The sequence below is a fragment of the Thunnus albacares genome, chromosome 9, assembly GCF_914725855.1.
Source record: "Thunnus albacares chromosome 9, fThuAlb1.1, whole genome shotgun sequence".
Lineage (NCBI taxonomy): Eukaryota > Metazoa > Chordata > Actinopteri > Scombriformes > Scombridae > Thunnus > Thunnus albacares.
In genome coordinates, this window is record NC_058114.1 from 11,308,064 (window position 1) to 11,321,010 (window position 12,947).

The 12,947-nt window shown below is 38.3% G+C and overlaps 1 protein-coding gene across 1 annotated transcript; it reads left to right on the plus strand.

Annotated features, from left to right (window-relative positions):
• Window positions 1–546: 546 nt before the first annotated feature.
• On the plus strand, window positions 547–4,414 carry pdcb (phosducin b). Its single transcript, XM_044362092.1, has 4 exons — window positions 547–670; window positions 1,983–2,044; window positions 2,368–2,516; window positions 2,863–4,414. The coding sequence occupies exons 2-4, from the start codon at window positions 1,999–2,001 to the stop codon at window positions 3,376–3,378; spliced, it is 711 nt and encodes a 236-aa protein (XP_044218027.1). The 5' UTR covers window positions 547–670; window positions 1,983–1,998; the 3' UTR covers window positions 3,379–4,414.
• Window positions 4,415–12,947: the final 8,533 nt, after the last annotated feature.

Here is a 12,947-nt window from a genome sequence, read left to right on the forward strand (position 1 = left end):
AATAATCAGGAAGCACATGATAAAGCATCACTAGACATTCCGCGCCCTTAGCTAGCGGTGTTTTGTGTTTAGAAAGATTCCCATCATGTGTTCATTTCGTGTGAAGCTCTATGCCTGGAAGAACTTTGAATTCCAGACAAGAGCACTTTATTTGAGAGTTCATCTCGGGGATATAGTGCCCTTGCTTGAGTTAACTCTTTATGTGCTGTTGAAAATAGTGAAAGACTACACTGTAGGTTTTTTGTGCTGGTCTTGAATAGGAGAGGCTCTCATTGACTGCCCAATCAAGTGATGTGTTAGATTTCTGGTTAAAAAAAAAAAAGAAACCTTCCATAGTTTTGAAAAAAAAAGGTTTTCTGTTGCTCTCTCTCTCTGTTTCTGTATCTTTCTATCTCTCTCTCTCTTCATTGTGTGTAGTTGGGCCTTTGTCAACAAGACGTTTCTAATTCCTGAAGTGAAATCCTCTTAGGATCTATGCTCTATTTCTGTTTGGTCTATAGGGTCTTTTTTTGAAATCTCCATTAGACCAAGCTCATTGGCTGGAAAAGAAACACGCATGCACAGAAAAACACACACCATCCAGCAACAGATATCTCAGTGAAGTGATCAAGTGTAGACCAGTGCGAGGTTAGCTACTGACCGAAAGAGGACTTCACTGTGAGCGTGAAAGGTAAGGAAAACTCTTTTCTTATCTGTAGATAATGGAGTAAAATCAGCTAAATACTTATATAGAAATGTGTAGAAATGAGAAGTTTGTTTATGAATTGGTGTAATTTGAGATTGATAGATTATTTAGTTTGTTTGTTTTTATATGTGTTTGATACTGATTGCCCTACTGATTTTTCATATGGATTGAATTCAAAATTTTATACTATTACAACATTGTTTATCTTTCAGAGAGATTTTACCAATTCTGGTTTAGTTTCTTTGTTGTTTTAAAGTAAAAGCTTCTGCAAAGGATAAGAACAAAGAACACTTTCTTTTGGTTTGGTGTTGGTCATGGGTCTGTGTCTATTGGAAAGTGTCAGCTGTCTACAAGACACTTTGTATTCTGCACACATACAGTACACATAAAGAAATTCAACATTTATACACGACTTAATGTGCTCATGCTAGAACTAATCAAGGCAAATCTCCTCTTGTGGATTTGAGGGTTAAGAGGTGGCGACAAAGATCATCAGACCAGATCAACATCATGACTCTACGCAGGAAGGAAGACCACACTAATTGAAACACTGGGGAGAGGCCATTTAATCCAATGAGATGTCTGCTCTGCATACGTCACACTATCTACTGATCCAAACACTGGCATCACACACATTACAAACCTCACGGAGTGTCAGCAACATCACAAAGTGTGACACCCAAAGTATATCAAAACCTGACCATAGATTTACATCTATCTCAAATATTTTGTACATGACATCTGCAGAAGCTGCACTATTACAACCTGTCTGCACATGACATCACATATCATAACACGGGACCCTTGTTTTAGTTGTGTTTTCCTTCTTTTAATGTAGTAATAAATGCATCAATCGTGTTATACACTTGAACATATTATTATTATTAATTTTAGTGTATTGTTGTTGTTGTTGTTGTTGTTGTTGTATGATTTTGTTTTCTTCATGGTTTCATGTTTTTAGTTGCCAGTTACATCTGTTTCATCTTAAAACAGTATCTCCAAGGGCTAACAGCAAGCAAGAGAGATCTGTTGCGGTGCAGTAATCCTCTTAGATGGCATTAAATTAATTAAATATCATGGGACTCACTTGGTATCCAGTAGCTCTGTCACAGCCCAAAGATTTACAATCTGTGGCTGTACAATTATCTAATTAGAACAAACAAGTCTTACAAGTCATTAACGCTTATAAAAAAAAAAAAAAGCACAGTGATTATTCAGTCAGTCATCAGCACATGCACATTACATAATGGATGACTTCCTTTAATTCAGTCTAATTCTCTAGTTTTTTGTCTCACAGGTAGCTAACCAGAAACATGTCTGACAAAATCATCGATTTGGAAGAGACCGCAACCCACACGGGTAAGTAAAGGCAGTGTTTTCAAACATTACTACCAAACAGGTAACAGGAAGACTAAAGCAAAGTCAAGCTCTATTCCTGTTTTTCTTATGCAACGGTTGCGCAATTGGTAATTAGTTAAACCCTAAATTATAACCTGACACGATACCAACCAATGATTCATATCTGCACATTGCCATTTTACAAAGGAGTAAAAGAGTAATTCGGCGTGACATCGTAAATATCATTGATAACTTGTGCCTTGAGAGTAAATTTTGAGAATAGTACTCCATGAAACCACAACCTGCCCAACCTGAATAAAAAATGCTGTTTCTCATGTCCACAGGTCCCAAAGGAGTCATCAATGACTGGAGGAGGTTTAAGTTGGAAAGCATGGAACAGGAAAACTTACCACCTGCAAAAAGGGAACTGCTGAGACAGATGTCGTCCCCAGGCGGGCCAAAAGACGACTCTAGAGCAAACCTTAATCGCAAGGTATAACCGAAAGACTGCAGTAAAGATGGCAAACTTTGATGGTCAGCAAACACAGTGCTTTTGATTGTGATCTTTGTACACTGTGTATTATGTAACAGCTACAAATAAACCTGAAGGCTGATATCATTGTAAAATCAATCTTGCACAGTCTAGCACAAGCAATGCAAATAAGGAAGTGTGTCGGCAATGAGAGCTTTTCAGAATTACAATCTAATTTTAGAAAATTTCCTGCCTTATGGACAAATGCATCCATTTAAGGATTACCTTGTGTTCTAATAAGTTATAGTCAATGTTCTTTCCGTAGCCAATAAAGATTGTAATTATTGCTGTAATATATTTTTTTCAGATGAGTGTCCAAGAGTATGAACTGCTTAAGGAGGAGGATGAAGGATGTCTGAAGAAGTACAGAAAGCGGTGCATGCAGGAGATGCATGATAAGCTCAGCTTTGGGCCCAAGTTTGAAGGTGTGCATGACCTGAACAGTGGAGAGGCATTCCTAGAAGTCATTGAGAAGGAGCACCACACCACAGTGGTGGTGGTCCACATCTATAAGGTTGGGGTCAAAGGTTGTGAGGAGCTCAACAACTGCCTTGACTGCCTGGCCACTGAGTACCCCACTGTAAAGTTCTGCAGGATTGATGCTGTTGCATCCGGTGCTGCCGAGCGGTTCTCAGATGAGGTTTTGCCTACACTACTGGTCTACAAGGCTGGAGAACTACTGGGGAACTTCCTGGCCTGCACACAGCACCTAACTGAGGAGTTCTTCGCTACTGATGTGGAAGCCTTCCTCAACAGCTATGGCCTGCTGCCAGAGAAAGAGATGCCTATGTTGGAAGATGACGATGAAAATGATGTAGAGTAAACAAAGAGCTGCTGAGGAAGGACGGAAGCTGTCTTGGAGGGTTGGATATAGAGCTATGAAAGACAATTTATAACATAATATAAGTTATTTGTTTGGGCTACAGCAAATAGAAAAAATATAACATCTCCACTAGATCACTAGTGTTTGAGGACCCTTCTCTAAAGGAGAAATTGTTTTACATACAGTTGGTGAAGAAACCTCAGGTGTCCCACATATGGGAGCTCTCAGATATGGGTTGGGTTACAGTGAGGAGATACAGCATTTATTTATCACAAATACCCTCCCCACCACCCAGAAAAAAGCCAAAACCAGCTAACTGTAATTAATAAATAACTGCAATCTTTTATTTTGCAGTGTTAGAAAATATTACATACTGTATGTCTTTAAATTATTCATTCATAGACTTTTTTTTAGCATTTGACTGGATTGATCTTGTACACTATTTATTTATAAATCCAGAATCAATACAAAGTGACATCCCTAAATATGATATAATATTTAAACACATGTATACTTGAGGTCTCTGTGTTCTTTCTTTCTTTTTTTTGTTTTGCCAAATTGAAAAAAAAATATCCACTGAAAAGAGCAGCCACTTTAACGTAAGAGGCCAAAGCAGCCTGAATGAGGAAACATTTTTGTGTAAACACATCTTCCAGCTGTCGGGTCCAACATTAGCTACCCTTGCTTCTTGAGCCAGTGTTGGAAGAGATGCATATTGTGTTTGGAAAAAACACTTGTGAGCATCTGGTATGGGCATCTGGTCATCAGTGAAACGTCATCGGCGAGGAGTGCATCTGTTTTTGTGTATATGATATTGTGAAAGTGGGAGAATGTCATGGAAATATACACAAAGGAAGTAGTGACAGTGTCTTAGGTGTGATAAGTCCTTGACTCAGCACAATGATCAATATCAAAGTCATATGTGATTGCTAATTTGGTTACTATTTTCAGTTCTGTCCTGAAATACGATGAAACATAGCCTAATATGCATGTTGTCCAGAATAAAGATAATAATAAAATAACATAAAATAGTAAAGTTTTGGATTGCATTTCATTGACTCACAAAAAACATACATCTTAAGTGAGACTGCTGTGAATGTTCAAATTTTATCCATGTATTGCCATGACATTTTGTGGATGAATTCTTCAATAATTACTTTGGTGACATTTCCTCTGGCACCACCATGAGGCTAACATTTGTGGTTCTCAGTGAAACATCTCAACAGCTATTGGTTGGATTTCCATGAAATTTGGTACACATATTCCTATCCTTTTCAGGATGAAATGGACTTGAATTCTTAATTTTTCATATAGCATCAATTTCAGGTCAAATTTTCAATTTGTCCAATTGTTTGCTTTAAAATACCTGAAAAACTAATGAAATTCCCATCAGCCTCAGCTATATTGTGTTTTGTTGTTGTTTTGCCAATAAGCATGCTAACATGCTAAACTAAGATGGTGAACATGGTCAACATTACACCTGCTTACCATCAGCATGTATAGGATCAGCATTGTAAGCATGTTGATGTTAGCATTTACCTCAAAGCACCGCTGTGCCTAAGTACAGCCTCACAGATCCACTAGCATGCATGTACAGTAGACATGTCTGGTTCATTCATCTATTGTGAGTTTCTACTTTCATGGTCTCCTTTTCCAGCATCTCTGCAGTCACCATGTGTCGTCAATCATATGTTTTTGTGTGTGTGGCGGGTAGATGCTGATCTAACTCAATCCTAGCTCAATCTGCGAATACTTTTACAGACTGAGCATTGCGAAACTACCCTCTTCCTCACTGTTATTTTCAGATTGTGCCTGGAGATTTAGCCATCAGTGAGGTTACATAATCTAACACCACCAGTATCTAGTCTCTACAAAACTTCATGGACCTGCATGCCATGATGACAATGTTACACTTGATATCACCAACTTGATATTTCTTTGTGTTAAGGACAATGCATGAAAAAAGCTTTTAACTGCATCCATTTTTTATATATTTACAATTTTGAAAGAGCGTTTTTACAATAAATTAATGAAAATAACCTTACCTCAGTGTATTAACCACACAGGCTCCAAGCGAATTAAATTTGCAAAATACACACAGGCTAGGATACATACCTTTGCAGAGGACGTCTCTTTTCTTTCCTGCCAAAGCAGGTTGTCAAATGTTAAATAACCTCATCTGTTCGTCTCGTAGCACCGACTTGACACCCCTATGACCCCTGTGACCTTCAGGTATGCCAAAATCACAACATAAAAGCTTTCATGATGACAATGCGACAATATCTCCAACTTGATATTTCTTTGTGTTAAGGACAATGCATCAAAAAGGTCTTAAACTGCATCCTTTTTTTTTTTTTTTACATATTTACAAGTTTGAAAGAATGTGTTTACAATAAATCAATGAAAATAATCTTACTTCAGTGTACTGAAAACAGAGGCCCCAGGGGAATTAAATTGCAAAATACACACATGCTAGGATACATACCTTTTCAGAAAACATCCCTCTTCTTTCCTGCTGAAGCAGGTTGTCAAATGTTAAATAACCTCATCTGTTAGTCTTGTAACACCGACTTGACTCCCCTGTGACCCCTGTAAGCTTCAGGCATGCCAAAACCACAACATAAAAGCTTTCATGATGACGATACTACGCTTGATATCACCAGCTTGATATTTCTTTGTGTTCAGGGCAATGCATCAAACAATGTCTTCAACTGCATCTATTTTTTTATTTACAATTTTGAAAGAATGTTTTTACAATACATCAATGAAAATAATCTTACCTCGGGGTAGTCAAAACACAGGCTCCAAGGGAATTAAACTGCAAAATACACACATGCTAGGATACATACCTTTGCAGAAGACATCTCTCCTCTTTCCTGCCGAAGCAGGTTGTCAAATGTTAAATAACCTCATCTGTTAGTCTTGTAGCACCGACTTGACTCCCCTGTGACCCCTGTGAGCTTCAGGCATGCCAAAACCACAACATAAAAGCTGGTTAAGATTTTTAAGTAAAGACTTGCACTACCAACCTACAATTTGATATATCATGTGAATTAAATGAAGTCGCCTCATGTCTATTGAAACTGCCAGAAACATCACACACATCCTCTGCTACAGTAGGAAAAAGATGTTTGTAACAAAGGCAGACCATTGGCACTTACAGGCTCTAATAGAGGGTATGTGTACGTTTTATACTATCATTAAATGATAAATGGCTGCATTTATATGGCACTTTCATCCAAAGCGCTCCACAATGTCTCTGCTGCTCACTCACCCATTCACACACATATTCACACACACACCAATGGTGGCAAGCTACCATGCAGGGGGCTGGTGCAACCATCGGAAGCAATTTAGGGTTCAGTATCTTGCCCACTTCTACATGCGGACAGGAAGAGTCAGAGGTTGAACCACCAACCTTCTGATTAGTGGACGACCTGCTCTACCTCGTGACCAGCTCTACCCAGTTGACCAGTAAAAAGCCATTTCAACTTAGTCACTTTAAAACTTGATGTGTCATTTTCTTCAAGTCCAGCTGCAGTGTTTGTTCTGTGTCCTTGTCTGAAGAAATATGCAGCTGCACCTTTATTATTCTTAACTTGACATAGTCATAATATTAGACAACAGCATGTAATGCTTCATCAAAGTGTCATTTGATGATGCATAGTCCAGAGATCTATCCTGAGGTAACCAGGTCAATCTTCTTATTGGATTAAGGATTTAGCAGTTGCAGTAGTAGACTGTGTGCTTTTACACTTGTTTGGGTCTAAAGACAAAAAAAGGTTATAGATCTCTCAATCCCACTGCTAAATTGAATCAAATGGGATCATATACAGTATGCCAGCTTGATCTGGTATCTCTTGAGCAGAATATACTTTTGAAATTGCGCCTCAACACATTCTAATGAGTCTACTTTTATGTGGTTTCATGTAAGTAAGTTCCAATAATCTCTGACATATTGCCTGCAAAAGGGCTCTTGATTCCTAATTACTCTAAATGCAATAGCTGGTGAACTGTGACACGCTAACACATATTTCTCTGAGGATATACATGTGTCTGTGTTTTCCCAGCACAACATCTGGCATGGATTGCATAGCCTCTAGGTGGTAACACCTCACTTTCACACAGTGGCGTGTCTAAGATTTATCAAAACCCTTTTGATACCTCATCCAAGGAGGGTCAAATCGAGGGCAACTGGACTTGGTTGTAAATATCTGAGGACATTTCACCTCTCATCCAAGGGCCTTCTTCAGTTCTAACTGACCGGCTTGTCTGGCTTCTAACTAACTGACTTTTGATACCTCCTGCAAGAGCTTTTTGGGCAGAGACAGGTTTTCCCAAGATTCCCACACATGTCCACCAGACTGGTTGCTGACCTATTGTTTACGAGTGTGGCAGCCAAGTAACTCACCCAAGCATCCAATTTTTACTCTTCAGACAGAACATGTGTGCCATCACTGCCCTACAATGTTCACACCATCTAAAGGGGCTTCTTCATGGGAATATGCCTCTGAACCTCAGCCACACATCACAGCCAAGTACAGTATGTGTGGCATTCTTCCAACAGAGTTCAACAAGTGCAACACAAGTCACTACAAAAATCCAAGCCTGTGTTGACAGAAGATCCACCTCAAATACAAGATGACTCATATGTAAGCTCGGAATAAACAACAAACCATTTTGAGAGAAGGCGTATTTTGCATCAATATTCAGTGTAACATAAATACAACTAACGCGTTGACCTCTTCCAAGATGCAGGTTTACTCAGTTATCTGGATAACTTTGCTGAGTAAGAGCAAAGTTATCCAGATAACTCTGTAAATCTGCCTCTTAGAACAAAGCCCACAACATGGATTGACTCATCGAACCATCACTCCTTTCAAGCAAATGTTTACCTCAATGTTTACCCCTGAACTGACCACATGATCCCACCCCCATGTCTGACGTTTTGATTTCTCCCTTGTTTATACTGTTTCACTAATTGGAGAACTTTTGTGCTTTTTGTGTGTGGACTTGTGGAGAGCCCAGCTGACATGCTCTAGTTCACCCACATAAAAGCCAGTTTTACTGAGGTTATGTCATGGCACGGTAGTAGAGATCAGGTCCGAGGTCTATGGCCAAATATGGACAGCGGAAGTGGAAGTGATGACATAACCACAAAATGTGCTCACATGAATGAAAACCTTTTGAGTCAGTTTGTTGAGATATTTGTAAATTCCACATGACTCATTATTTGATGTTGTTTCTTCTGACATTTAACTTGTATGTTTAATAAAAAAACAAACTGTATGAGATAAGAGAGTACTGTCATTGCAAAGGCAGAATGAGCAAACTGAAGAAGAAGAAGAGGTGGGAGGATAGAAAAGATAAATATTATCAGAATAAGAGTGAACCGCAAAGGAGTAATTCTGCAGAAAATAAATTATATAGTGCACATATCACCTCCACACCATAATTCACCTTTGGGCCGGTCTCACTGGTGTTTCTCACGCAAACTTCACTTTACTCATTCTTTGAATGAATGGACAAAAGCAGGGATACAGGAAGGGATGGGCAGATGGGTAAAATGTCTTGAACTTTACATGTCCAGTTTTGCATTTCAAGCTATCGCTAACTTCTAACTAACTACACAGTAGTTGAAAAGTCGCCCCTGCATTTGTTCAGTGTCATATGGAACTTAAAATAGGAAGTCACTTGTTTGTATGAATCACACATCTATTAGATCAGAATACTATGAATTGCAGTTTAAGTGTCCATGTTTCTGGGTTTCACTCTTACGACAAGTGCTGACAGCACCCAACATGGCTGACTCAGATTAAGAAGTTTGCATAGCACAGTTGCTATAGGTTACTGTACATCTTAATATACAGGTATGACAGCCAAGTGAATAGTAAAGAAAATAGTTCTGCTGCCTGGAGCAAACCTCTGCCTTAACTCTTCTCATGTTCGTGCCATCAGTCTTTCGTCTCAGAGAAGTATCACCTTGGTTATGAACCAATAAACCACTCAGGTATTTGTCAAAACTGGTCCAGACAGGGTCTGAATACCTACCAGGCATATGTCACCAGGGACGCAGTTAATAAATCACTGAAACTAAAACTATGGAAGCAATTACAGCCCACATATGGAGAAGTAAGTGAAACTTAAAGTATGTCAATCAAATATTAATAATTGTGCACTTGTACAAAACATGTTGTTTAATGAAATCAAAGTCTTTGAATAGCCCTCAATTGTAAATAAACTTGAACTCTGGAGCAATCTTTTATGCAGCATTTTCCAAGCGTAACCACACCCACCAAAGACAGTATTACATTTTTAAAATGTATCTATATAAATGTTCAATAATATTTCTCTATTATCTTCCTAAATCTGATCTAAATGTTGTTTTAATTACATGTAATTCTAAATCCCTCTTATTTTGATTTAAATATTTTTTTCACTCAAATTTAAAGATATTTAGTAAATATCAGGTCTTTACAAAAAAAACTATGTGTATGTTTGTGATTGCACAACATAAACTCCTCTTCCTGACATCAAACCTCCCAAATCCACTAAAATATTACCAAAGACATGACCTCACTGTCCTCAGTGGTCATCAGTGTCATTCATTTCTGGTTACTTCGTGGGGGCAGCAGTGGGAAACTTAACTGCTCACTGTGGAAAGTATAATAGATAGATAGAGGGGCACACGTTATACTAAGGTTATAGGAAACATCCAAAGCTTTCCAGTGTTGGCAATACCAAACATCTATTGGCGTTGTAAACCTTCATAAACTCATGTCAGTTATGATTTTGTTATGATGAAGTCTTTGTCATTGCCTCATGACCATGGATTGAATCAAAGTGGGGAGAGGACTGTTATTGTGGTTTGCTCTGAGCTGTGTTTATTATATTGTTTTGTAACTTATTGTAAAATTACTGGAACCTGCCTTAAACTGCTCTGCTTGGTCATCTCTGGACTTCCCAGTAGTGCACAACTTAAGTTTCTCCTTAAAAATTCTTCGCTGAATTATGTCCTCCCTCTCGGTGACAGACACGCACGCATACAGATGCACAACCACACACATAAACACAGACACACCAATAGTTGTAAGGTCATTTATTTACATAATGCATTCCCTAGCCCCTTACCCTAACCTTAACCATCACAATTAAATGCCTAACCCCAACCCTTACACTAACCTGCACCCTAAAACCAAGTCTGAGCTCTCGAACAGCAATTTGAAGTTTTGAGAATGGGCCCAAATGTCCTCACAATGCAGAAATGTCCTCACTACGATGTTTCAAACTAAAATTTGTGCACAAAGACAAAGACACACTGTCACTGCAGATACAGATGTATTTTAGTGTGTCATGGCTCCATCTGCTGGCTGAGAAAGGAACATGGACAGTGTTTAGGCAGCACTACAGGTCAACGCAAAGGGCATTTAACATTAAAAAAAAGGTTCAAAGTCTGTATTACAATAAAACTTAAAAATAAAATGGTCAGGCCTATATGAACACTGGCCATTAAGAGATTCCCTCCTGGTATTTTTCCAGAATTGGGGACAAAATCCACAGTTCCTTGTTCTGTGCAAAAATTTATCTGAATATTATACGATGCCTTACCAGACTAGTTTAGTTAAATCAAGTGGGTATCTTCCAGAGTTAAATGCTTTTTAGAACAAAAGTCCCTCTTTGTGTTTCTCTTGACAGTGTTTCTTTGTTGGCAATAGAAAGAGGAAATTTCATGATAAAAAGAAGAGTAAGAATAAAAGATTGTAAATTTGGAAGATACTTGATTTATATCAGTGAAACTGTTGAAGCCCAATATCAGCTTCATATAAACTTTGAAATACACAAAAATCCCCCATCACTTTCACTTACATGAGTGTGTTATCTCTTAATATCAAGTATGAACAAGAGGAATGATAACAGCAAGCAAAACCTGTTTCAGTGTTCATATGGATAAGGACACTGGACTGTTGTTTTAAGATAGACTTAGTAGAGTGGTTTCAATCCAAAATGCAGTTTGACCTCTTGGTAAGAAACAAAAATTACTTGGCTACTTTAATCCAATCCTTTTACATAGATTGAGTGAGACAGACTATGGTTTAAAAGCTTTAGAAAAATAAAACAGGATGTGAACCTTGAGTTCAGATTGTTGTAAGTCAAGACAAGTTTCCTGTCCTTTGTAACTATTTTTCTAATCTGTCTAATCTGTACACCTATGCAAAAATACATCTGAAACATCTCCACCTTTACAACCCCTGCTAATGTACAGCTCTAGCTAGCAGGAAAAGATAAACCTCAGTGTGTGAATCAATTTCTGTCTGTGTAAACACTGACATTAGTTTTGCAGTAGACCTACAGGAAGATTTGTAAGCATGTGTCATGGTCTGGGAAAAACACTCTTTATGCTCTCGTGCCTAGGCAGTTAACCTTTACACATTGTAAATTATCTTATTTTAAGTTCATACAAAATAAATACATCTATTACGGGTGTATGAAACAGCTGCTTCTTCAATCCTGCAGAAGCTGGATTTGTTGCAGGCTAAAACACTTAGAATATGCTGCAGGGCTTTTAGAATGACACCCATTAATGCTCTTCTAGTTGAGATGTGAGAAACCGTATTAGAGCTGAGGAGGAGGAAATTATCTCTGAATTATTGATCTAACCTACAGAGTTATGGGTTCTTAATATTGGCTAACCACAATCAAGAAGAATAATGCAGGTGATCTTGTGATCTAATAGTGGGAAATTTCTTTTGGGTGCCAGCTCACATATAAAATAGACGTAAATTAAGTAGCTGACAGAACAGCAAAAAGAGTCATTAACAGGAAAGAAATAGATCTGAAAATGCTGAATGGAAGGGTTGAGTGTAAGAGCTTAATACATCAAGGAGTATCAAAGTTATAGCAAAATGAATGTGAGGAGGAAAGCAAGTTTGGGTTTTATTTCTCAATACAGCCAACATTAAAGCATCCTTCAAATGTAAGAAAGGGCAGAAAGGACAAAGACTAGGTCAGTGTGTGCGGAATCATGGGCTGGTACTGGTCGGTAAACACCTGGGTGGAAGGTGCAGCTGTGGAGAGGCACAGACTGTGAGCATGATCTGTGACATCACAAATAATTTGGAAGCCAATCCTGGTCCAATATTCAACTTAGACAAGTGTGATGTGGAAACGTCAGCCTCCAGTGTACACAAACAGTGTAGAAGCCCAGTGTAAGTTGTGCACGTGTTGGTGCACATACACTCAGAATGGACTGCACAGGGAAAGATGAGACATCTTGTATCCAACAGGAAATGAAATATATTTGCATATTTTTAATGAGGGAGAAGGAGTTAAGATAATTGAACTTTTTTTGTGGAAAAACCATATCAGACACAAATTATTAGCTAGAGTAGCTAGAGTACTGTATATACATCTTAAAACATGTCTGGAGGGGATCTTTAAGCCCCTTGAACTGCCATTTTGTATTAAAAGTGCTATACAAATAAAATTGACTTGACCCGACTAGTGTCAATCGAAAACATACGAGAACTACATCTCCCACAATGCTCCAGTAGCCTTGACAAATTCAAATC

Excerpts from the sequence above, each read along its gene's own strand:
- pdcb (XM_044362092.1), top strand. The coding sequence starts at position 1,999 with ATGTCTGACAAAATCATCGATTTGGAAGAGACCGCAACCCACACGG. Across the intron at positions 2,045-2,367 it reads AGAGACCGCAACCCACACGG|GTCCCAAAGGAGTCATCAAT; the intron begins GTAAGTAAAGGC and ends TCATGTCCACAG. Across the intron at positions 2,517-2,862 it reads GAGCAAACCTTAATCGCAAG|ATGAGTGTCCAAGAGTATGA; the intron begins GTATAACCGAAA and ends TATTTTTTTCAG.